The sequence below is a fragment of the Diadema antillarum genome, unplaced genomic scaffold (assembly GCF_040938485.1).
Source record: "Diadema antillarum isolate AM-2024a unplaced genomic scaffold, OU_Dant_1.0 seq00001133_RagTag, whole genome shotgun sequence".
In the NCBI taxonomy this organism is placed as follows: domain Eukaryota; kingdom Metazoa; phylum Echinodermata; class Echinoidea; order Diadematoida; family Diadematidae; genus Diadema; species Diadema antillarum.
In genome coordinates this window covers 284,580-310,589 of record NW_027271945.1, presented here as the reverse complement: position 1 = coordinate 310,589, position 26,010 = coordinate 284,580, and the positions used below count along the sequence as shown (strand labels likewise).

At 37.8% G+C, this 26,010-nt stretch overlaps 1 protein-coding gene across 1 annotated transcript; it reads left to right on the top strand.

Moving 5' to 3' along the window:
* The first annotated feature begins 5,256 nt into the window (after window positions 1-5,256).
* Window positions 5,257-16,083, top strand: LOC139744062 (sialin-like). The gene is made up of 9 exons (XM_071654517.1): window positions 5,257-5,442; window positions 6,170-6,403; window positions 7,327-7,414; window positions 8,419-8,505; window positions 9,774-9,904; window positions 12,362-12,514; window positions 13,796-13,928; window positions 14,372-14,613; window positions 15,856-16,083. Exons 1-9 carry the CDS (start codon window positions 5,257-5,259, stop codon window positions 16,081-16,083), a joined length of 1,482 nt encoding a protein of 493 aa, XP_071510618.1.
* The last annotated feature ends 9,927 nt before the right edge of the window (window positions 16,084-26,010 follow it).

Here is a 26,010-nt window from a genome sequence, read left to right as displayed (position 1 = left end):
TATTTACCCGATCTTGCATTATGAGTTCATCTTTGCTTTTTTTTTCTCAATTTTTTATTGCTCCGCCACGAAGTGTCGCCGGAGCCATCATTCTCTTTTAAGTTCATTGTTTCTTTTCGCTTAAAAATTATGGCGGTGTTAACACGGTATTATCACGGACCTTGCGGTGCAAACACGGAGGATACCGTTCTGTACACGATGAACGGCGATGTGAACACGGTCCATTTTAAACCGCCAAGACCGCCACGAAAAATTAAGCATGTTTAATTTTTCTGGCGGTTCCCCGCGGTTTCCCGCGGTTCTCGGGGTTCATTGCGGATGAGTGACGGATGACCAGGGTTTGTATACGGTGTAAACACGGTCTTTGGCGGAGCACGGCGATTTGCTGAACCGCCATGAACCGCCATCTAAACCGGCGATGTGTGATTGCACCTTTAGCGGAAGTACCTAGCAGGCAACTCCCACGCAGGTACTTCGCAGTCCCCGTATGTCGCTCGTAACTGAAAACGGATTGGTTTCGAAGCTCTCACGCAGGTAACACGGAAACACGCAGGTATAGCACGCGTCATACCAGATAAGACGCAATTGCGAAAATCGCCAACATGCTTGTCCTCAAACAGAAAATTCTGATATACTACGTCTAGAAAATTCGCAACAAGCCCGGATAGGTGTGACAGGGCCTTTAAGCTGATAAACATGCCGTATCTGCCTGCATTATCTGGGATGTTTGGACCTCAGAAAGTCATGAACTTCAGTTCAAAGTTTCATGGTGCTACATGTGCTTCTTTTGGAGAAATTTTAAGCGTGGCTGGGAACGTGATTGTGCATTACGTGCTGTAGAGCTCAGCCACCATGATAGTCGTTCACCGGAGAGCAAACATGAATGACGATTCCAATCAATCAAATTTTCTTGACACACTACCACGGTTCAGTGATGTTTTATATACAGTCACACATGTTGCAAAACGTGACGAACTCTACACTTGACTACACTTTAAACACTACATGTGCTATTCATTTTTAGGTCTTTCTAAAAAAATGAAGTACTGTACACTCAGCGTGAGTCGTAAATCGACAAAACTCCTCCACAAAATAATGGTAAGCATTAGAATTAAAGTAAAGTTAGCATCAGCATAACCTATAGCCTGAACACTAATTGATAGGTAGGCCTATTACAAATACGTTAACAGCTTGGTTAAATCGGCGTGACAAAGTCGATAAGATCATGAAAAGTTTATCTTTGGTGGATCGTTCGTCTTACTAGTATCATCAAATTTCCTTCTTTTTTTTCCTTTTTTGGTGCCCCGACAAAGTAAAAGGAAAAATACAAGAGAAACAAAAGAAGAAAAAAATATGGATAATAATTTTATCAAACATTGCGATAATATAACTATGATAATCATGTAAAACTGGGCAAAATGTGCTTCAAATACCAAATATCATGGCTAAATGTAAGAAAGGAAAACACTGGCAGGCATGATAAAGGGCTTCAAATTCCACGTCATAATAACTTTAGCATATTCACCTCTGAATGGAGACATAAAAGCGTGATTCTCCACGTCACTATACATTCATGAAATGATTGTGTATACTTAACATTAGGGTTCATTACTTATCTTTTTTTTCCATTTTTCGATATTTTGTGTAATGTTATATCGTCTATATCACTTCAGTCAATGTTCATTACAACATTATTTGTTACCCCAAGGTTCCACAATTATGTTCTCTTTTCAATTTTACTTTGTTTTGATTATATGTAACCTTATCCTCTGTTACCAATGAAAGTGAAATGTTTATGTTCTTTTTGAAAAATGAAATAAAGTTTGAATTGAATTGAATTGAATTGAATCTTATTGGATACATACTTAAAAAAAGAAATGGTGTGTATAGGTCCTTGTGGTGACCCGATCGGGCCACCAAGACATATCATTTCTAAACGATTCTCAAAAGGTGGCCCTTATCTATGATTTTGGGGCCCCGGGCAAATCCGGACACCAAACTATCAATTTTTTAAGCCCCCTCCCATAAATAACAATATTGAAAATAAATAACATTATAGAGCATCAAATTAACGCAACAGAACATGAAAATCATGTGAAAACTGGCAGGAATGAGGAAGTGTAAGAAAAATCTACCAGGTAGGCATATTCTGAGTGAGAAGTAAGAAAGCATAAACGCTGGAATTTATGATTAATTGAAATATTACAATAAGTATAAACCATGATAACTGTGTGAAAATAGGTAGATAATTATGTCAAAGGGCTTCAAATACCTTCGACTAAGTTAACTTAGTGTAACATGCAATACTGAAGTGAGGCTTAACTATGATTGTTTCCAAACCACATATTTGTGAAATTATTATATTCAAAGTAGTGGTACAACTACTCCTATTTTTAGATAGATAGAATTTGGTCGTGAGAAAATGATCTGGCTAAAATTTGGCTGGAAAATAGACTGAGTTCGGCCGTGAACTCGGTCACGACCGAATGAACTAGCGACGAGCTTGCAACCCTGGTCGCAGCATAGTATAGCTGAAATTCATGCAATTATCAAGCACTGAGCGGCAAATCACATTACAAAAATTCCGGTGTTAAATATGAACCAACGAGCTGGTGTTAAATTTCCGGTGCTCATTCATGGTGTTAAATTAACACCTCCGGGTGCCGGTTCAATATATTTAAAATGGTTTCTTAGTTACGGTTCTTGTTGATTTTGAACTTTAACAAGACGATCAAAAATTTTCCAATAAAGCACTTGATTTAAAAAAAAGTGTCAACACATTTACACCACAGTAACACCAGTTGATGTTGTTTCTGCTGTAGCTGAACGGGTGTCATACCCTTGACATTAACGCCAGCAATATTCAAATCAACATCATACGGTGTCATTGTTGAATCAACACGAGCACAGGTTAAAAAAACATCACACTGTAAAAACATCGGTGTTAGCTTTAACACCATGGGTGTTAAATCTAACACTGATCAAGTGTTAATAGAGGACCACACCCACAGGTGTAGAAAATGTATTGTGATGGTGTTGAAAAGTGTTCACCTGGCACTTCGTGGTGTTAATTTTGACACTGTATCTGGTGATATTTTTGACGCTGTGCTGGTGTTAATTCAATGATGACACCGTATGGACGTGTTGATTTGATATTGCTGGTGCTAATGTCAATGGTATAACACCCGTCCAGCTTCAATAGGAGACCACACCAACTGGTGTTACTGTGGTGTAAATGTGTTTACACATTTTTTTTTTTTTTAAAATCAAGTACTTTATCGGAAAATTCTTGGTCGTCTTGTTGAAGTTCAAAATCAACATGGAGTGCAGTTACGAAGAAGCTCTTCAAAAAACAATTTTGTATTTTGAAATGACACCCGGAGGTGTTAATCTAACACCATAAATGAGCACCGAAAATTTAACACCAGCTCGGGGTTTCATATTTAACACCGGGACTTTTGTAGAGCACCAGCTGCAGTGTATATTAACACCACGAAGTGCCAGGTGAACACCTTTCAATACTATCACAACATACTTTTCACACCTGTGGGTGTGGTCCTCTGTCGACCCTTGATTTAACATCCATGGTGTTTAATCTACCACCGATATTTTGCAGTGCATTCTTCACTTTCAAGGGCGAGAAAGCACATAAAAAACAATATAAACACTGTACACATAACATTTTGTGGCCTAACCTCCAAATTATATGATTTTCAAAGCTAATGGTGGCCCCAGATCTAAAGGGATTAGCGTAGGAAACTTCGACATTCTCTAACTTTGCTTTATCATTTCAGGTTCAATTTTGATGAAACCTTGACTCTAGTGTCCCTATGCCGTCTTTTATCCATTAGAGCCAACTCAAACGTACTTTTACGTATCTATAGGTTGGGTTCGCAGTTATGATGTCGTCGACACGGATGAATACTGTCAGAGTGCATGTATCTCGGTCATACGTACTCTTGAATCCATCAGCCGCATACATATATAAAACGAGTATGATAGCATTTGTGACGTAAATGTCCCCCCCCCCCCAAAAAAAAAAGTGTTACGATAGAGTAGGCTTATTGTTTGGCTCTAAAAAACGCGATCATTCACCCTTTATTTTTTTTTTCTAGCATTAACATGAAATAGGTCGACTTTTCAGGCACCCACGCAGGCTCTACAGGAAGATGGAAGTGGCAAAGATGCCTTTTACAGTCATCTGGCCATGACAATTGTGCTTGACTCGTTTGTTCCAGGAGGATACACACGCTCTTATCGAATTTGGAGATCAGAGCCGAGGCCTACATACAGGATGATCATTAGGCCTGTACAGCAATATCTCCAAAAAAAAAAGTCATATATGCAAGAGCATTGTAATGACGCATGGCGTTATCGTTATGGAACACAATGTCTAACCCATTAAATATGAACCCGTGCAGAATCCCAGCACACCCACACCCACATACAAACATGTATATAATGTAACATTAACATTATTAATGTTTACGTTATATTATATGTATACATATCATTACGCATGTATGATATATTATTTATATAGATACATATACATATATAATATAAACATATATAATTATATAAATATATACTAACATGTTGAGAATTCACGTGTTGGCTCCAATATAACGAGGAATCAAGAAATAAACTAGTAACGCATTTTTTTTTGCCAATAAAGAATAAGTTTAACTTTTTCTTTATAGGCAAAAAAATGCATTACTAGTTTATTTCTTGATTCTTCGTTTTATGTATATATGTATATATATATATATATATATATATATATATGTATATATATGTATGTATGTATATATATATGTATATATTTATACATATATATATGTATATATAGGCCTATATATAAATTTGATTATATAAATACATATATATATAATATATATGTATATATATATATATAAACATATATATATATATATATATATATGCGCTATACATTTAGATATAGATTGAATATTTTTCAAGTGAAGGTCTAATGATGAGAGATTGTGAGAATGTGAGATTTATTGCATGGAATCATTAATGACGAAAAGGCACACAGGTAGTAAAACTGTTTTGCAGAAATGATCAAAACTTCAAAATTTCATGATTTCCTTGTTTTTAATTCGATTTCAGTCAAATTGTTACTGTTGAACTCGTAAGATTTTACTTTTTTTTATCAGACCAACTTACTTTTGGACTGGATTTTCCCTACTCCTTTTCGCAGGTCTCATCTCTACGCGAATGCTCTTTGCCGTCATGTCTTTCATTGGAATCTCGTGTCTGTACATTATGCGCATCAATATGAGCGTTGTCATGACGATCATAGCACGGACCAATCACAGCGAGCTTTCAGGGAATGACGTCATAAACTCCTCCCATGGGGTGTGTCCTGACCCTTCGTCACAGGAGGGTTTTAATAAAACTGAAATGTCACATTCCCAGGTAAATGAAATTCTGCAACATTCTCTTTCTTCTTTCGTTCTAGTCCAGATGGACAAATCATAAATAAACCATGGAATGAAATTTACGAACAGCAAAATTTCAAAAGAAAAGCTCCAAGAAACATGAATAATGTTACCGTCTTAACTGATGGGCAGGTCGGATGCTCAGGACATACTTTTTCTTTTAATACAGATACGCACACTTGCACGACATTCAAAGGTGCACATGCAAAACACGTGTACTAATACTTGTATGTACTTGTATTTGCTGTAATCTTTTTTTAATTTCTGTAATCTGTAAAAACAAAAGATATAGATTATTGTGTCAAATCATATACGTAACCGATGTTTTGATCATAACTTCAGTCCCTCCACATTCGTTATTTATTTAAAAATCAAAACTTCACTATCGAAGAAAATCAGGAAATCAGGAAATCTCCAATTGTAACAGTCTTCAAATTACGACTCAAAACAGATTTTTTTTTTCATTTCAATGTCTATTATCACTTTAAAACATGAAGAATATATACAAGAATATACGTCTAGAGAGTTTGCGCTTTATGAATTTATAATATTGATTATCATTACTATCGAAGGGAGTGATTATTGTTAGCTCGTTTTGGAATACAATTTTAATATTGATGAAATAAAACCAAAGATCCCAAAGATTAAACAGGGCAAGCCTGTATGAAATGATAAATCTTTCAAACATCGTGCACCCAACCCAGCAAGCCAAGTTTCAATGGAGTAGCCACCTACAAGAACTCCTCCTCGGTGCCTACTTCATCGGCCAGACCATCGGCACGATACCTTCCGGCTGGCTCTCCGATCGCTTCGGGGGAAAGTGGTTGATGGGAGTCGGTGCGGGTGTGTCAGCTCTCATGAACCTCGCCGCTCCGCTGGCAGTGGAAGTCAGCGTGCCCTTATTCTTCCTCACGAGGTTCATCTCCGGAATAGCTGAGGTAAGGAGAACTTCTTCCACAACCACAGGGGGTTGGGGACGAGGGGGGTGGGGGAGGAGGCCTGGGGCTCGGCCCCCACTCTTTTGCACCCGTACATAGGAATACATAGGGTGTCACCACTTTGGGCCCCCTACTTTTTTACCCCGGAAGTGCAGTAGAAAAAATATCATTCCTTTGAGCCTCGTTTTGCGCTGAAGACCTGTGTGTGTTTTTGTTTGTTTGTTTTTGTTTTTTTTTTGCTTGTTAGCTCACGAAACCCGGAATTCCTCCCCCCCCCCCAACACACACACACACTTTGGAAAACCTGGCACCGGCGGTGTTAGTTAGTTAGTTAGTTAGATAGTTAGTTAGTTAGTTTGTTTGTTTTTCATTTCATTTAAGATAAAATCTATAGTAATTATGTGTGACAATACGCTAAAATTTAAATCTAAGCAAGCGTGACAGCAACCAAAGTTCCCTTCCTCATTGATAAACAAACTTAAACGAAACCATAGCCCAAACATAAATATGGATTGAGTTAAAGCAGCAGTCATTATAGTGGAACACATCGGTGGAACTTTACATCTATCTTTTGGTGGCCCGATCGGACAAGGAAGATTTAAAATGGAGTTTCACGTTTGCTTTTATTTCGGGCCACTTCGTTCCATAATTTCAAAATAAAAGATTTTAATGGCCTGAACGGGATACCAGGTAAAAACGTACTATGTCGAACCCTGCATTTTTACATTTATCTAACAGTGATATGACTTGCGAATTCGAGATATTGATAATAAGGGCTATTGGCATGCACCCAGTTGAAGAAGATCACTCACTCGTAACACGTAACTTCCATATATCTCGTAACTCGTAACTTCCATAAACCTCGTAATATGGATATATATATATAGATACATACATATATATTTTTTCTTTTGAATATACAGACGACGTCTTTTCCGGCAGCTAACACGCTGGTCACCAAGTGGGCACCTGAAAACGAAAGAACCAAGATCATGCTCTTCATCACGTCAGGTATCACAGCATTGTTTCTAAATCAAATGATCAGTTTCTACACTTACTGCATCTTTTACATTTCCGCTCTCCCTTACGCTCTATCACCACCCTCCCCCCCTAATTTCGTCTTTTGAAGTCAGATTACTTAGTCTGATAATAAATCATAATATCGCATGGTCTTATGTATCCAGTGTAGTCGCTTTAACGTCCTCTGAAACTGTGTATCATCTAGAAAAAACAATTAACTTATCACATAATAAGGAACTAAAAGCAGTTTAAAAAAAGAAAACCAAAAAGTGGCGTCACGTGACCAATCTCATGAATATACCTGATGACGTATAATAGAAAGTCGAAATCAGGTTCAGCATCTGCTAGCTTTCGACAAGCTGCATGCAGCGCAAGTAGCTGAGGCGTGAGCATGACATGTGGTGTAAGAGCATGCACGTATAAATAATAAGTCATGTAGACGATCAAAAAGCATTGCGAGCCCAGCGATAGCGGCATAGGCCATATATCGCTGGACGAGAAATTGCCGCAACATCGTCGCGACATTGCCGCGGCTCATACTCTTTCACCAAGATGGTGACTCCAAGGCGACAAGGCTGTAGAGACGTCGCGGACAAAATAAGTCGTCTTGGAAATGCATACTAGATCAGCTGGAGACTGGAAAAGCGATGGATCGATTCAGTCGTCTCCGCATTTATACGTCACCACAAATAAATAATTTGTAAAAGTGCGCCCCAGGCGGTGAAACTATCATAGCCATGTCTCCAAGATCATTCAAGATAATCTATTCGATGCATTTTTCATCTATTTCTTCCGCGGCTCAATGAAAATTCCAAAAAAGAAAATTGCAAAAACCTTTCCAATTCATATAAAACAGTATAAAAGTCCAAAACCCAAGAAATAAGAGCAAAATATCAGGAATAACTAACCGTATAATCATTTTATGACCTTCGGAACTTTTCGGCCATTTCGGAATAACGAACATCTCCTCTTTTCCCTTTACCCACCATGAACAGGGTCGGCACTCGGGTGTGCATGCGGGCTAACCCTCTCTGGACTTGTGTGCTCGCAGCTCGGCTGGGAGGCGTCGTTCTACATTTTCGGTAAGGTGATGGTGTCGTCAGATGATTTCAAATCGTCGTTTATATATCGGATAATGTGAATGTATGAATATATGAATTTACAAATATATGAATATATAAATTCACAAATAAATATATTTATATATTTGTGTATATAATCATATAAATATGAATATACGTCTGCCCGTAGCTATAAGCGGGGCTCGTCATTAGCAGTTTCGCTATATCCAGATTTTGTTTTAACCCAACAAATGAACAATAAAAAACATAGACCGGATAATATTGAGGCCTGAATTTTACTTCGTTGTAACCGGAATTTCCTATTCACCGTGTCAGCTATAACGGGAGTGCATTGTACCCACAGGCAAAAAAAGTTCAACACTCTCTACCAGCCATACTGGCAAGAACACAGTGTCCCAAAGTGTGAGAAACAGTGTGAACATAAAGTGAACACATTGCGAACTCAGTGTGAACACAGTGTGAAATGTCTTCACACTGTTAAATTCGAGCGCTTTAACAGTGTAGACCTACCCGTACATTGTGAATCATCAATTCCCAGTGTGGCACAGAACATTGCCATGTGAACACTGTGAAAACCAAACCACAGTGTGCAATCATTTCCACACTGTTCAATTCGAGCTTTTTCACATAGCCGACTATGTGACCACACAGTGAACACACTGGGACACCGCGTTCTTTCCAGTAGGGAGAACTGATTTTTTTTTTTCCCGCGGCTTAACATGCCTTTAAAAAGTACAACAACACGACGGGATAAAACTGTCATCGATCTCAAATACTCTCTCTTAGGAGATTTATGAATGGTGCTCTCTCTTTCTTTAAATGACACAGACATATCATGATGTGCTATGAGTTGGAGTTCACATATGGGGCAATGTACTTTGATTTGTTCTCGGCGTGGTATACTTCGGAAATTTTGTGGATATCTATATTTTTGTGCGGGGGTTGCGTTGTCTTCTATGTTTTCGTTTTTGCTTGCATCAGTGGTTTTCTTCACAGGCAATCTTTTGTTAGTAGAACGGTTAACTCTATGCATGCCAGGGACTTTGGACAGTGTGCAAAAAGCAATGGTGTTTTCTGTGCCAATCAGCACTCGAAGTACACAAAGGGTTAATCATTCTCAAGTTCGATTTTGGTATGGATGTAAACAGACTCAGAGGAGCAAATTCGACACAATATGAGGAGCAAATCCGACAGAGGAGCAAATCCGACACAATATGACAATGCAACGCTTTGCATTTATGTTTTTCCCTTGTTTGGATTCTGTATAGGATCCCTGAGTTTGGCTTGGGCTCTTCTTTGGTCTGTTGTCGTCTATGAGGAACCGAGTGATCATCCATGCATATCGAGGAAAGAGAGGGAGCTCATTGAAACGCAACGCATTCGTGCCTGTGACAAAAAGGTTTATATTTGCTCATTTGATTTTTACCAGCAAAAAGTGTTGTCTCAACATTTACATTTTCACACGTAAGTCTGCATACGTATGTGAAGAGGTAACTTACACATAATATGACATACACATACACTATTGAGAACACTTATTAATTATTATGCGAATAGAATCTGAATGTTCAAATTAATCATTCTTGCGTCGAGTTGCCTTCATTGCAACTTATTGATAAACTGCCCTTAATCGACGTAAACTTGTCAGTCAGTTGCAATAAGCTAAAGAAATCTACGCAAGAATCGTCAATTCGAATAAATACGCAGTAGGCCTATACCCGTTGCTATTATTATAGGGATCAGAACCATTACCGGCTAGCGTACTAGTATATAGAGCGGAAGCTGTGTAATAGTCAAGCACAGTGGATGACACCTGTCTAGCAATCAGGCCTTCTTTGGTTCGAGTCCAACGCGACTATTATGTATGCCCATGGATTTTGCTGTAGCTATACTATAAAAACCAAGAATAGTCGGTGTTTATTTAGATGATGGTCATTTTTTCAGTTAGCTGCAATAAAGTCTGAATAATCTTTTTTGGTATAGAGTCCAGAGAATGACTGTGACATATCGTTTGTCGATCCATAAAGTTACTTGTGTTGTACAACAGTGTCTGATGTTCCTGAAACTTTCGCGCGCGTCTTCCTTGTGGGAATTAGTTAAATAACCCTCACGTTGGACAATTAGGAATTTTAGTTGGATTTTGAAATTTGAAATTCATTCCAATATAATATCATGGGATTTCTACGACTACAATGGCATGGCTTTATACGCTCATGTGGCTTGAAAACTTACGACACCCAAATTAACACTTGTCACTGAATTAGACAGTGATTTCATTTTGCCGGTCAGAAACATGCACTTACACGCTAAAAACGGTTCAACAATTCACTCTGTAAAACTCTGTAAAGCAATAGGGTGATATCATATGCTATATACATATATACTTATATATGTATGTGTCTATATATATGTATATGTATATTTCAATTCAATTCAATTCAATCATAGTTTATTTCCAATCAACGAAAATCAAAAACATAGTACAATGTATACATGTCATTAAATGATATTGTTCAAACGCTTGCAAAAGATTCATGTAATATACGAGACAAATTATAGAACAACATATATGTACAATAATAAAGAGGAACACTGTACAAATACTACGTGGGCGAGCGGAAAATAAATTCGATCATGGAAAATAGTGATCCACTAAAAAGCAAAGCTTGTCGGACGTGGATCGCTAGATAAATAATGAGTGAATGATATACTATTCTATAACAATATACATGTAGTTATTTTGAGATACACAGGTCGGGAAAAAAATATAGAATACCAATGCTATAGTGCCCGGACACTGTTCATTGAACCACGTGTACCGGGGAAATATGACAAGGACAATACATTCGTACACACATTCAATTACCCACACGCATATACACTGTTGGACGCGAGACAGTACCGAGAGGAGAGAAGACGGTAACAATATACAAGTCTACGAAGAACAATAGACGGGAAAGGAAAAGGAGAGAAGAAAGAAGAGAGGTCTGCACACAGAACACGCCAAGTGCTGCGACATCAGGACAGGTGAAAGCTCAAACATAAATTATAGCAATTTAAATTATCTAAGATTATAAGTAGAAAGTAAATGTTTTTTGAGTTTATATTTAAATGTGACAAATTTGGGGGAATCTTTTAAACTATTATCTAAATTATTCCAAAGTCTGGGTCCGGTATAAAGAAATGTATTTTGGGCATGTGCGGTTCTCATTAACGGAAGATGGAATTCGTCGGATCGTCGCGTGGGATAGTTATGAACATGACTGTTTCGATGAAATAAATCGTGGAATATTTTAGGTAAAAAGGTACTATTGTAATTAAACATAAACTGACCAAGTTGAAACACATACAAATCATTTACTTTTAATATTTTATGGTCAGAAAACAAAGCATCTGTATGTTCTCGGGTATGTAAATTAAAAACAATTCTAAGCGCTTTCTTTTGCAATAAAAGAAGTTTATCAAGTAACATCTGATATGTATTACCCCAAGCAAGAATCCCGTAGTTTAAATAAGGGAGTATCAAACTAGAATAAAGAGTTAATAATGCAGATGAAGGAAGATAATATTTCAATCTATTCATTACGCCAATGTTACGTGAAATAATTTTACATATGTTATCAATATGATTCCTCCATGAAAGCTTGTTATCAACGCAAACACCAAGAAATTTAAAAGAAGAAACTTCTTCTAAGGGAGTAGTATCAAATGTTATATTGCCTGGGAGGCTATCTAAAGAATTACTAAATATCATATCATATATACATTATAAATTATATCATGACACAAATTCATTGATTTTTTTTTCTTTGTCTCGTTTTTTTTTCTGTTTTTTTTTCTTCCGTGACCCATCCAGACGTCATCGATACCTCTGTGTTCCATTTTCATCTCGCCGAGGGCGGCAGCATATAGCATCTGCATGTTGACCCTGGCGGGAATGGTATCGTTGACTCTCATGACAAACATTCCTCTCTTTCTGAAGCGCGTACTCAGACTCGACATATTCAACGTAAGTCCGACCTAGAAATAGATTGAAATAGATTATTGCTTCCTATTTGATAAAGCACTCAGTTTCTTCTCGAAGCTTGTTGAAGTTGCCCCGGCCTTTGATAATTATGTTTGCTTGTTGCACTCACTTGTAACTCATTGTTGCAATTCAAACAGAATGTTAGTACAAATCTCACCGCAGTAAAGTGGTCCAAAGACAGAAAGTATTTGCGTGGGGAAGAAAAAGATATTTCATGTCTCAAATCTCAAGCCTGGGAATGTATTTCGAAGCATTTTTTTCACTACTTGTCCAGTGTTCGTGATATGGGATAAGGTTTGTTATTCCGCAGGCTTGCTAATCTGTAAGTGAAATCAGGTTCGTTATTTCGGAGGTTAGTTTACTCGAAAATAAACAAGAATGTGCGTACTGACAGACCCTCGAAATTACGAACCTTTTTCATTTCTTTTTGTGAACTTGTTTGTAGACCCGGAGACCAGAATTGCCTGTGAATTGACTCTTCGGCAGAATCCTTTTCATTGTTTTGTACTGACTGCACTAACAACATTTCCTCTTTAGAAAACACCATTCACAGGGATTAATTAGATAATCTTTACATTGCGGATACTTATCTGAGTAAATTTATGAACCAGTATGTGTGATTGTACAAAAATAATGACCTTTTTTGCTCATGTGCGAAGTGGAACGTAGTTCCGATTCGGCACGCGTTTCTTTTTCTTTTTCAATTTGCACCCTCACAAGGCCGGTATAGCGCGAAACATTCTTATTCTCCATCCTAATCATTATAGATCCTGAAACTCTGTACTCAGTATAACTAATTTATAGTTGTTCAAATGTAAAAATCTGAAAATCATCTGTAGGTCTTCTTTGATCGCGGAAGTCCATGCAAACTGCCTCACGTAAAGGCTCGCATACCTACAACGCCATCAACGATGAAATATTAGCATGTTTTGTCATTGACTGTACTGTGTTTACAAGAAAGCAGGACGAAGACCGTCCAGGCAGTGGATTAAGTGGCACAGTGAGCAGGCTTGTAGACATGCCGTACCATGTTCTATTGTTGTTTTTAGAACTTTTAAAACTGATAAGTCTTTTCAAGCACAACGCTCAAGAAACATCGCAAGCATACCTCCTCTGAGAGAAAGTCCGTTTTTACTGTTGTAATCATCATCATCATCATCATCATCATCATCATCATCATCATTGTCATTGTCACTATTGCTGTCCTTATATACAATCGTCATTATAGTATACTGTCAAATATTGTGGCTGATAATCCTATAGATCGGCCTGATGGGGGCGCTACCTTACTATCTGTTTTGGCTGCTCATGCTGCTTGCATCCTGCTTTTCGGATTTCGTGATACATAGGAACTACCTCACCAAAACTCAGACAAGAAAATTGATGATAAATACAGGTAAGATTGAAATTCAGTATATTGTACAGACAGTACACTCAATTTCATTTCTTTCTTTCTTTCATTTTTCAAGATGACGTCAGTATTAAGCGGTTGATATTTCAGTTTGCCTCACCTCTTTTTTTTGTACTTAGATGCATGGAAGTGCTTGTGTGTTGTAACTGTATTGCCTATATGATGCGGTTTTTGGAACTCTCGAGAAGTAAGTAGTAATCTGCCATTTTGTGAAGTTATTCATTCATTTATACATTTTAGCGCAGTACCCTGTACTGCACAAAAACACATTGGTGAAAGTAATCTCTGTAGTGCTTTGTAGAAGAAAATTTTGTTGTAATAATGAGCTCAGCAGTGTTACAGTAGTGCAGCATCATAACATCAGCACTTGCGTTGCCAGGGAAAGTTCACTTTGTGCACTTATCTAACATCCTACTCGTTGTCTTTAGGCGCCGTAATCGCAGCGGGCTCGCTGATCGCCATCTCGCACGCCGGATGCAACCACCGTTTCGTCGTGGCCCTGATGACGACCGGCATGGGCGGCGTCGGTATCGCTTACTCTGGGATTTTTGCCAACCCGTCTGACTTGGCTCCCGCCTTCGCCGGCACGGTGTGCGCCGTCGGCAACCTGCTCTCTGTCGCCTCCGGGTTTGCTGGTCCAGTCTTCGTCGGTTTCATGACAGAGGATCAGGTAAGAGTCACGGACGCGATGCCATTCATCGGATGTAAGAGGTTCGAATCCCAACCCAGCAGTAGCTTGCATTTGGCAGGGCACTTTATCTTCATTGCCAAGACGTGCAATGGAGATTTCAAGGCGTCAGTCCGCTGTATATAGCATATCCTACAGCTGTATATGTACATGAAAGAACCCTCTCGTAAAGAGTATAGAGATATCCGCTGAAATTATCAAACACACAAAAACTCGGGTGGTGAAGCCTATGGGTCACAGTCGCCAAGTTGATTTTTTCGCTCCCTTTCCAAGCTTTGAAACCGCAAAAAAAAAAAGAATAATGATAATCTTTAAGATTTGCCAATGAAATATCCCATATGTGCAAAAAATTGAGTACATCCGTTTGAAGGAAGTTTTGGGTTAAACACCCTACATTTTTTTTTAACCTACTGGGGACTATACGCTTGATTCAGGCTTTATATCTTGAGGTGGCGTTTGGTATCCGAGAAGGGTAAGCCATATTAAAGCTCAAGCCTCGACACCTCAAACCCCCCCCCCCCCCTTTTATCGAAGCCCAACCTGTCGTCTTTCAAGCATAGACAGTATTGTTCTGCTAGTCTATAGAGCTTTAGAAAATACTTTTTGAGCGAGTTATCAGAAATGCGAGTTTCATTTACTGTATAATGCGCGTGATTCGTATCTTTATCTGATGTTCACACGTAATGCGCCTGCATAATAAGTATTCTTCTCCGGTATTTTTGGGAGAGGTGCTAGTTTTATTTGAACTACATTACTCCGCAACATAAGGCCTTATTTTATGACAACAATAGTTGAATTACTCGAGAAAAAAAAGGATGATTAGTTGATGAAACAAAGTATTTTGCTTTCTAGCACCTCATACTTTGATAAGGCATTTCGTTTTAAGACATTTTCCTGTTATTCTGGTTCAATAAAACAATGCATTATCATGTTTATAGAGAGACATAAAAACAGATGTTTTATCATGATTCTCACTATCTGATTAGGACATCCATGTAGCAGATGAAACATAATAGGCCTATTGCATTTAAAATTTTCCATACCTGATAGGTCTACTTCTCCCGTAGACTGTTACATGTATGCAATGATTTGCGACATTGGCACACTACCATTCAGCAAGTTAACAATCAAAAGTGTATCTGAAGTATGAATTAAAAAAAAATCGTATATTCGGTTTGTATAAAAGTCTTCATATAGGACCTATGCTTATCATTATTTTTGAAGTCGGACCCAAACGGCTGGCGGACAGTGTTCTACACGACAGCGGGTTTCTGCCTCGCGGGGGCGTGCTTCTTCCAGATCTTCGGCTCCGGCGAGGTGCAGTCATGGGCGATGACCAGGGACGAGGTCGATGATGAAGAGAAGAAGAACAAGGTCGACGACGCGTTCAATGTTCAGCCAGTTATTAAGGACCTTGTAGCACAAAAAGTTGCGAAAGATGTGATCGTTTAATTTTCTGATATTTTTGATCGCGTTCTACTATACATCAAACAGCTGTTAGAGTAATGTTACAGTAACTCAGCACTAAAAGTTGATAGTACTGTAAGCAGTTTCGATTTATAACGAGAAAAATTCCATCCTGACTATCATTCGGAGACAATGATGTAGAGTTGTAATATAAGAAACCTCGAATGCACATGCTACATTTGTAGAACATATGAAATTTATGTACCCGTTAACGCCTGTTGTATAATGTGTACCTATTCTTGATCATTATATGAGTGGTATTTCTGTTATTATATTAATGTGGCATTTTATTTCTACATTCCTTTAGACGCACATTAGAAGAGTGATTACTGATTGCATGTCTTGCAGACGCTGCATCAATGTGGCATTTTCATCTTTACATTCCTGAGGCTACGGTCACAACTCAGAGCGGTGACCGACCGATTTGTAGCCTGTTCGGTCGCCGCTGAAATTTTAACTCCGCTTTTAAACTTCAGCGGCGACTGGCCGATGCCCTGGAAATCAGCGGTGCCTGGTAGATCAACTGTCGGTGTCCGACCGAAACTGGCCAGAAACTCGCCGACCGGTCGTCCAGCAGGCTGATTTTTGAGGTTGTGACCGTAGCCTAAAAAGTGGATACTGATTGGATATCTTCTGAACATTGCATACGTTTGCAATGTGACATATTTGTCATTTTACCATATAAAATTGTCCTTGGTCTTCCGGACTTATCGACATGCTATAGGGAACGATGTCATGACCTAGCCCTCGTGCTCTCGTTCGCGTTCATTGTTACAAATCTTGAGCTATAAAGTTATCTGGTCTGCCGAGAGGGCGACGACGGGAAGCGATCTCTTGCCCATACCGCATTTCCATTATGTGTGTACGTGTGTGTGTGTGTGTGTATGTCTTGTAAATTTAATACTAGTAATAGTTCTATAGGTGTACACAACTACGGATAACTTTGTACTTATCACGTCCTTACAGTAAAACCAAGCTAGGTAAACTTAGGTATGTTTTGTTTGGTTTGGTTTTTCAATTGACAAAGTATAATCATTCTTGAAAAGCTGAGACAATGTATTTCATCTTGAGAAATGAAATAAATTAAAGAAAAAAAAAAACCATGAACCTCTTTCTCACTATCTCTCCTCTTTCTGTCTCTCGGTGTAATATATATATATATATATATATATATATATATATATATATATATACAGCTGCAATTGATGAGGAAATTCAAGTTAGTGAGATGCCGCGTCCACAAAACAAAGTGTATTAGGATGAAAGACTTCAGTCTAAAGCAAGGATAATGTCACACAAGATTAGCGTTTAAAGTTTATTTTCAGAATCAAAACGCATGTTACAGGTGCCGCGAATCACTGCCAGATCTCGGCACGTATTCAGTCAGCAACATATACGTGTAGTACGAACAAGGAATACTGAATAAGAGAACTCAAATACAACACACACAAGAATTAAGACGTGAAATACCAGGAATCTTCATAAATATGAGGAATCTAGTGTGAATTCTAATATGAGGAATCTATATTGATATAAGCCATGTCGACGTACACTTTTCGGAATGTCGACTTGGCGAGATAATGTATATAGCCATGTGGATATGCAACCATTTTAGAAGTCATCTTGGCGAGATAATGTATATATCCATGTGGACATGGCTGTATACGTTATCTCATATGTTTCTTTTTAAAGAATCACTTGGGTGGTTCACGATATACAAGCATTGAATTCCTGATTTATTCTGTGTTAAGAAAAATGAGAAAGAAAATAAATGGTCTAAACTGACATGTATTCATTTCAGAAGTCATCTAGGCGAGATAATGTACAACACCATGTCGACATACATTTCTTAGGAAGTCAATTTGGCATGATAATTCAGGTCGCCATGTCGACATATTATAGTTGATAATTCGACATGGTAAGTTACATATCTTGATTATAGAAATATCTAATTGACTTGACAAAATATAGTAGAATAAATCTTAAGAGTTTCAGTAGATAACAGAGATAACACAGAGTATTTATTACTTGAATTCTACCGACAACAGTCCTTGACACTGCGTATTGTATATAACAAATACGACATGGTCTTCGTGAGGGGAAAGCCGCGAGCGACCAGATTATTTGTGAAGACCGAAAGTATACTTTACTCCTAATGTCACAGAAACAAAGAGTTTCAAAGCAATTGGAAGTTTCATTGGTGTAAATGAAAGACGGATATGTGCCGAATGTACAGAATTTCAGGACGAACCGCAGTGACGAATAGAGAAAAGACACAAGAAAATGAAAGTCGAACATCGAAATAAGAGCAAGGACACAGGAAAGGTTGAAAGCAAGGGTGAAAGGTCGAAAACAGGGATACGCAAGATAGCATTGCAGTTAACATGCCTGCACAAAAAAAATGCAAAACGACATAACGTACACAATAAGAGATCAGAATCAGTAATTTACATATATATATATATATATATATATATATATATATATATATGTATATATATATATATATATATATGTATATACATATAGTGAGTGTGAAATGTGTGTCTTCAGCTACTAAACCCCTGGGTCGTCGCATCTTATAGTTGCGTATGACGAGAGTGAAGAAGAGGCAATAGACGTAGCTTTTGAATCCTCACAATTTGATTTTGCTTCTCGAGCTGTCGGGCCCTGCCCTTTATCAAGAGATGTGGGATGCACAGTTCACATTTGGCCTAATAGCAAGCCGGCAATAAATTGGTGACCGGTTGCGGGAAATCGAGACATTTGCGATGATAGGTGGAGGTAAGCGTGCTAATCGAACTGAATTGGAAAGTTTGTTAACTCAATCATCCCATTTGGGGCATGCGAGTTCAAAAGGAACATACGCCTATATACAAAATAGTACACATGATATTTCACATGTTATGATAACATATACACAAACATAATGATTGTGTACAGAAACGTTACAGCCACCGCCTGCAAGCTCTAAAACACGAACTCATAAATACAATATACAAAATGTTCTGATACCATAATACAGCCTATACTAAGTAAATCATCCTAATAATCGTATTTACACACAAAGAATAAAAGTCATTAGACTGTATTTATGTGAAACTGCTGTGATGTAGGCTCTAAATGATCAATCACTTATCGGAACCGACAACCTATCATTCTAAGACAATGGTTAAGAGTGTGCCGTATTAATCAACGAAGACAAGAAAACAATAAAAAAGAGAGAAAGAGTAAAAAAGGATAAATACGCTGGAAACAGATGTTTCCACAAGACAGGTCCCCATCTCTCAGGTATGAAACATGTCTCCAAAAGGCACTGCCTCACCTTTGGACAGTCTCCTCGTGGTAAGTATTGTATGTATGGGATGTTCCTGCGTGTGTGTGTGTGTTTTCAACTTCTATGGGTATCTAGGCGCATACCAGCACCAACGGACCAACATATGACCAAGACGCTCGGAGCTCTCAGATTAACAGTCCAACTCGTTAAGGCCCTCCGAAACTCGCTTTGACGTTGTCCGTTAAGTGGTTTCCCTTTTTCTCGGTCTCAGTCATAAAGTACAGAATAATACCTTTCTAATGATATATTGGTCACAACATATAAAGGTACATTTTTGAAGTTACGGTCAAAAGAAGCAAAAATTTTCTTATTATTCTCTTTAATTGTCTTGACCTTTAATCGCAAATATCTCCATTTGGCAAATATGGACTTATCGGTTTTTGCGAACAAACTCTTCATTTGCTCTTTCGTCAGTAGCCATCCTCATGCCTCTCCCCGCTCATTTTATTATCATTATTATTCATTCAGCTTTCGATCACAAATATATAATACATATTTTAATTGATTGAATAGATGTCTTCGTTTCTTTTACTTCTTTTGCCCTTTGTACCATGGTATTTTATCTTTCATATAGTTTTGTCACTAGTACTTTGTGTTCTATCTTCCTTGCGAAACGTATTCACATCGGTACTTTTTTTTCCTGGAACCCGGGGTTAAAAGCTTTGCTTTTCGTTCATATTTCACATGTTATTGAGAATTGTCTTGTATGTACATTTGTTGACACACATGCTAGTCATGATCCACTTCTTATATTTGTTTCTTGTTTGTTTGTATTTTCTTTTTCTTTTTTTTTTTGGGGGGGGGGTGAAGTGTAACTATATGTATGACAAAGATGTCAAGTGAGATATGAAAATAAATGTGTTTGAAGTATTCACTGTGGCTCGAGTGTAAGATCGGTGGAGTATAAATTATTCAATTAAATCAAATTCAGTTGCCAATGCCGTCTTCTTTCACCTCTATCTTTTCCCGCCCTCAGTGGTCCTGCTGCTGCATTACAGTTTCGTATGAGAAACTTTGATCCTTCATTATTGTGTTTTTGTAAACTGGGTTTATTCGCCTTTTATGTCTTGACTTCGCTTCTCCTGGAGTTTCTCCTCCACCTGCCTGGTGCATCTCATCTTGCCCTTCCTGGTCCTCTAGAGAAACCACCTCCTCGAACGTACAACGTATTCCAATCTCCGCCTGTTTCATCGGGTTCGTTTGGAGCCAGTAAACCTTCCTGCCTTAATGAATCATCACCTGCACCGTGTCTTCTCGCACATCCTCCTCTGATGCAGTCGTGTCTGTGAGGGACATTGAAGTAGACGGAAGTAAAAAATATGAATGAACAGGCAGTACTTTATCGAAGAGGTAAAGTCCTGTTTCCAAAACCTATAAGGTGTCCAGGGTTTGCAGTCCAGACGTGTTTTTTTTTTAATTGTTTGGTCAATACAGCACTCAACGCTTCACCGATACACACCATATGATGATTCGAAAAAAAAAACAAACATAAAAACTTGTTTCTTAACGCTCGCGTTAATGTTCAATAACTGATACACTTTGTCTTGAGGACGCGGCATTTCGAAGAGAGTATGACCGGTACAAATGATTAAAGTAAGAACAACCACACTTGGAATTGCCACACTTAGTTTATCAAAGCGGTTGCCTCAAACAAAGTTTTGTCCGACTCCATCGACCCATTTGGCCAGTTGGTTTGCTGCTTCAGCTTCCGTATGGTGCTAAAAGTGTGCAATCTCATCTCTTTGAACTTTAAGCGTGAAGTGACAAATCCCGATTGTCAAGAATAATCATTCGTAATGCCCATATTTGGCACATACCACTAACAATGTGGTAATTAATTAAAAAAAGGTGTACCAATCCTGTCCCACATCTACCTGGTATTTGAAATGTTCGAAAGATCACGAGATGATCTATTATGATGTATAGTAAGCTTTCAATAGGGTGCCTCTGTGAAGAAATGCTTAATATCACCGAAACAATTGTTGAAACGACCTTGGATATTCTAACGGAAGTTTTGAGTTAAAGCTTCTTACGGATATCTACTGGTAGGTGAATTGAACTGTAGATATTTCCAACAATTTTGTTTTAGTGTATATTGTATGTATTCCCAGAAATGAGCAGGACACTCGTCGTTTAGCGCTCAACCTTTTATTATGGCCTATTACTGTTCAGACTTGATCAATATCCTCCCGCCACTTTTCGAACAGAAGATGGAAGTGAGAAAAAAAAGGAGACATGGAATAGGAGGGTAAAACTCTCAATAGATTAGGATGACAAGGGGAAATGGTTTTGTAGTAGCTGTAAGATACTACAAAAATAAAAAAAAAACCAATTAATATATCATAGGGTACTGCCTCTTTATCGCTCTACTCATTCTGTTCTATGGCAAAGACAGTATGGTTATTCAAAGAGAATTGCTGATAAGGAGGTTGCAACGAGAAGAGATGTTCCAGTATTGTGTATTCAGTGTTTTACGGAGGGCACGATTCTTTATCCGTTGTTCCCATTTCGCTATCTTAATAAGTTACATGAGCTTACCTATTAGGCCGTATAGAATAAGACCTGACGATAATACGTATTTTAAAAGCAGACTCACACACTTATCAGACATACTGAGACACACAATGTGTTTTAACTGATGAGAAAAGATCATCAAAAAAGATACTTGTGAATCAAATGCAAATCTGTGTCTCACCTTCTAACTTGTCACCGAGGAGCTCGTTTAATGGCTTTCTATTGATGATAATGTTCTCTGTCTGCAGCGTGTACAAGATGAAGAAAAAACAACCAAAAAAACAAACAAACATGCGAATATCAATATCTATAAACAGCGTATCTACTTTCATGCTATTAAAATATATCGAATCTAAGTTTTTCTCAAAGGCAAACTCTGCATGGTAACATTTTCCATTTCGTATATCCTTGCTCCTGAATGACACAGGCAGGTGTTTTGTTTGTTTGTTTTTTTGCTTGCTTGTTTAACTTTGACAAATTTGGACTCATTAGACTTTGACCGATTTGCGAACTAACAGGAAAGAGGAAATGGCAAATTATGATGTAAATACTTGTAGAAAATGATTTTTTGTTCATTTTTTTCTGATAAATCATGAAATGTGTTCAGCTTCTACTTCTTTCTTTCAGAAGAACGGACATCAGAAAGTAGACCCTCTTCTGGTGTGCAAAGACTTCTACGGCATGCGCTCTCAAGCTAGTGAGTACAACATTTTCCTTTCTTTTTCAACTGCTTTAACTACTACGTAAATATCAATATTTCAGATTTACTTTACAGCTTGTGGCCATGGAAGCAAATTTCTTGAAGAATGCCTCAGGCAGGTTTTCGCATTTAATATTAGCAGAATCAAGTTTGGGTATCTTGCACAGAAATTCAGCAAAGTTTTCTGCAGATGCTACCGACTCTGAAGTCCAGCGTCTTCGGAGCACGACCGAAAGATTGCAAATCTGAAAAGAAAAACAAAAAATGCACACTTTCAGGTATACTTCACTTCGTTTAGCCTATCTTCGCCATGTATTTTGTTTATATCTACGTGATAAAACCCACTGAAATATTGAAAGATAATTATTTTACATCACAGCTTTAAGGAAGCTCATATCATTTATCGAAATGAGGCACACGATATGAGGCCATGATATCTAACATTTTGAAGTAAGATTGTTTTGCAATAGCAAAAGACAACGAAATCTAAATTGCTTGTCAATGACTGTTGCTAATCATGAAGCCTAAACTGAATTAGCAGTTTGACAGATAGCAAGAAAGGGTTATTCTGCTTCTATCGTCTCTCTTTACCGTACTCTGTGATTCAATGATTGAACGAGAATGCTCGAAAACTAATGGGAACTCATTCAGGTCGAATTTGGGAAAAAGAACAGAAGCCAGGAATTACAGAAGAGAAATTAACAGAATCTTCATAGTTGACACAGACAACCTGTCAAATTACCATATATTGCTATTTCGCTTCACAACTAATGTATTGTCTTTTCATCCAAATATTTGGTTCAAATGATAGGCTGTATACACGCATTAAGACAAACTCTGACGAGAACTATTTAACGATTAACTTACACAATCTTTTCTTTATTTGATTTTCTATCAACCTCCATCTCATCGAGTCACAATTTTATGAAAAATCGGAAAGTCTTTGAATCAGATTTGCATGTAAATGCTTGTTTCATGACATTATTCATCCATTGATGAATACCTATATATGCCGCAATCAAAATCGTGGCAACTCACAGAGGCCTCTTTATAGAATTTCGAGTTTGGGAAGTCTTAGGGACAACTCAATGAGTGGATTTCTGAGACTAGTAAGTGTCATTTCTTATTTTTCGTTTTGTTTCATCTTTTCGTTTATGTTTTCTAGTGAGCTGCTGCTTTAGAAAGAGGAAAATGTTCACATTTCCATGATCTCTGATTTTATTCGGGTAACTTGACGATCTTCACATATTCTATGTGATATGCAGTCGAACAACAACATACTTAGGACTGCGTTTATTGTGCATGTGTGTGTGTGTGTGTGTGTGTGTGTGTGTGTGCGTGTGTGTGTGTGCATGTGTGTGTTTTCATTTTAACAACATCTCCTTTACACGAACGTCCACATTTAACACACATACATAATTAACGAACAAGACAATTCAATTTCAAATACCCTGCAGGATGACGCTAGTTTCGCAGCTGTTTTGAAGAAATCATCTTTAATCAAAAAGTAACAGTCCATACGGAAAGTCGAAAGATGGGGCACAGTACACAACCACTGGGCCATTTTTTCCCCTACTGAGGAAGCGTGTATGGAGGCATTCCAGTTGCCAATGATCAACTTCAGTTCTCGTATCTGTAGAAACACAAAACGACCAATCAGAGTTCAGAGTATCGGTCAAAGAAGAAAAAGAAATCCACATTTTGCTTATAGTATTAATAAATTGGTCTAACAACGAGCTCAAACACGATCAGGTGAATCAATATTGATAGCAAATTGCTGTGAGTCTCAAAAGAGTTCATCCAGCTGGTAGATCTCCGTTAGAAGCATTTTTTTAAAATATATTTTTTGTTGTTGTTCACCCGGACTTCAAGACAGCCAACTTCATATCCGATTCTACGCACAGTCAATACCAGCCTGACGAATAGGTCTGCAGCACACAGTAGCCGACACAGTTAGTAGACAGTAGCCAACAGTAATAGACAGTTTTATCTATTGCCGATTAAGGCTATAGATAAAACATGACTTTCTAATTCGAGGATTGTGAAGTGAGAAAAAAAAAATCGCTTCCCCCTTCGAGAGTAGGTATAGAAAACATGAAATACGGAAAAGAACGTGAATATCATTGGTCAAGTGCACTTCTATTAAAAAGATAAAATGTAATAGAGTATATGTGTATATGAGACTCGAGTAGACACAGTTCTACAATGTGTATACCGGTAGTGAAAAGGATGCTAATTCAAAGGCAATCTCAAGGGAAGTGCCCAACCTACTCCCACCCTTATACATTTGCTTACAAAATGTGCATTACATCCGATGAAAATACAATGTATTGGTCTAAGCGTACATACTTTGTCAAGAGTCGTTCAGACAGTACTGCAAAGACACGTTAATTTTAAAGAAATGTAATGGAGTTAATATACTGGAGACATTGCTGTACAATTGCTCTACCGTATGTCCCCCCAAAAAAATTACAACAAAAATTACAATTACGAACTTTTTGTGCGGATTTATTGCTGTTTTCAATTCAATTTTTACATCGGACTTCTAATAAAAGAGGGGCCCACACTCTACAAGCTCTGTCTTTTTAGTGGGTCCCTCCGGTTTTTTTTTTCACACAGTGCATAATTTATATTGAAAACTATTTCACTTTCGTTATCTTAGCAACTATTGCAATGTATCGCTACTGTTAGGGTTTTTTTGCTATTATTGTTGTTTTCTCTGACAATTGTATGCATTGATTTTGTCACTTAAGAAAGTGAGATTTATGTTTGTGTTATATATTGTGGAAAAAAACGAATAAATATGAACTTGAACTTGAACTTGAACCCCTCAAATACCATGTCCCCATGGAAAACTTGTATTATGCCAACGCGAATAGATTAGTGGTATCGTAAGCGTACCACACGATTTTCCTCAAACTCTCACTGAGTGTTTAACAAGCATGCCTGCAGTCACTAATATTTACCTTTGGGAACTTCTATGATGTCGCTCATTTTCATATTTGGCTGCGATATGCTTGATATGAGTACATAGTATTATAATGCAAATCGTATAAGACAGTGTCTTCAAACATACTACAGTTGTTCAGTCATCCCTGAAACAGATTTATAACAGAGTTGCAAAGAGAAAACAGCTCAACAAACAATGTTATGTGGTAACAGACTGAGCATCATTGGCATGATGGGTGAATGTACAAAGGGAGCCATACTCATTAAAAACATTACGTGAAATGATATGCTTATTTTGTAAAGGAAAATACGTTTCGATCAGGGACGAGTGGCAAGTTCAATATGTAAACAAACAAACAAAAAAAGAATTATTTAAACATTTACGAGTCATACATCTATACATAAACTAGTC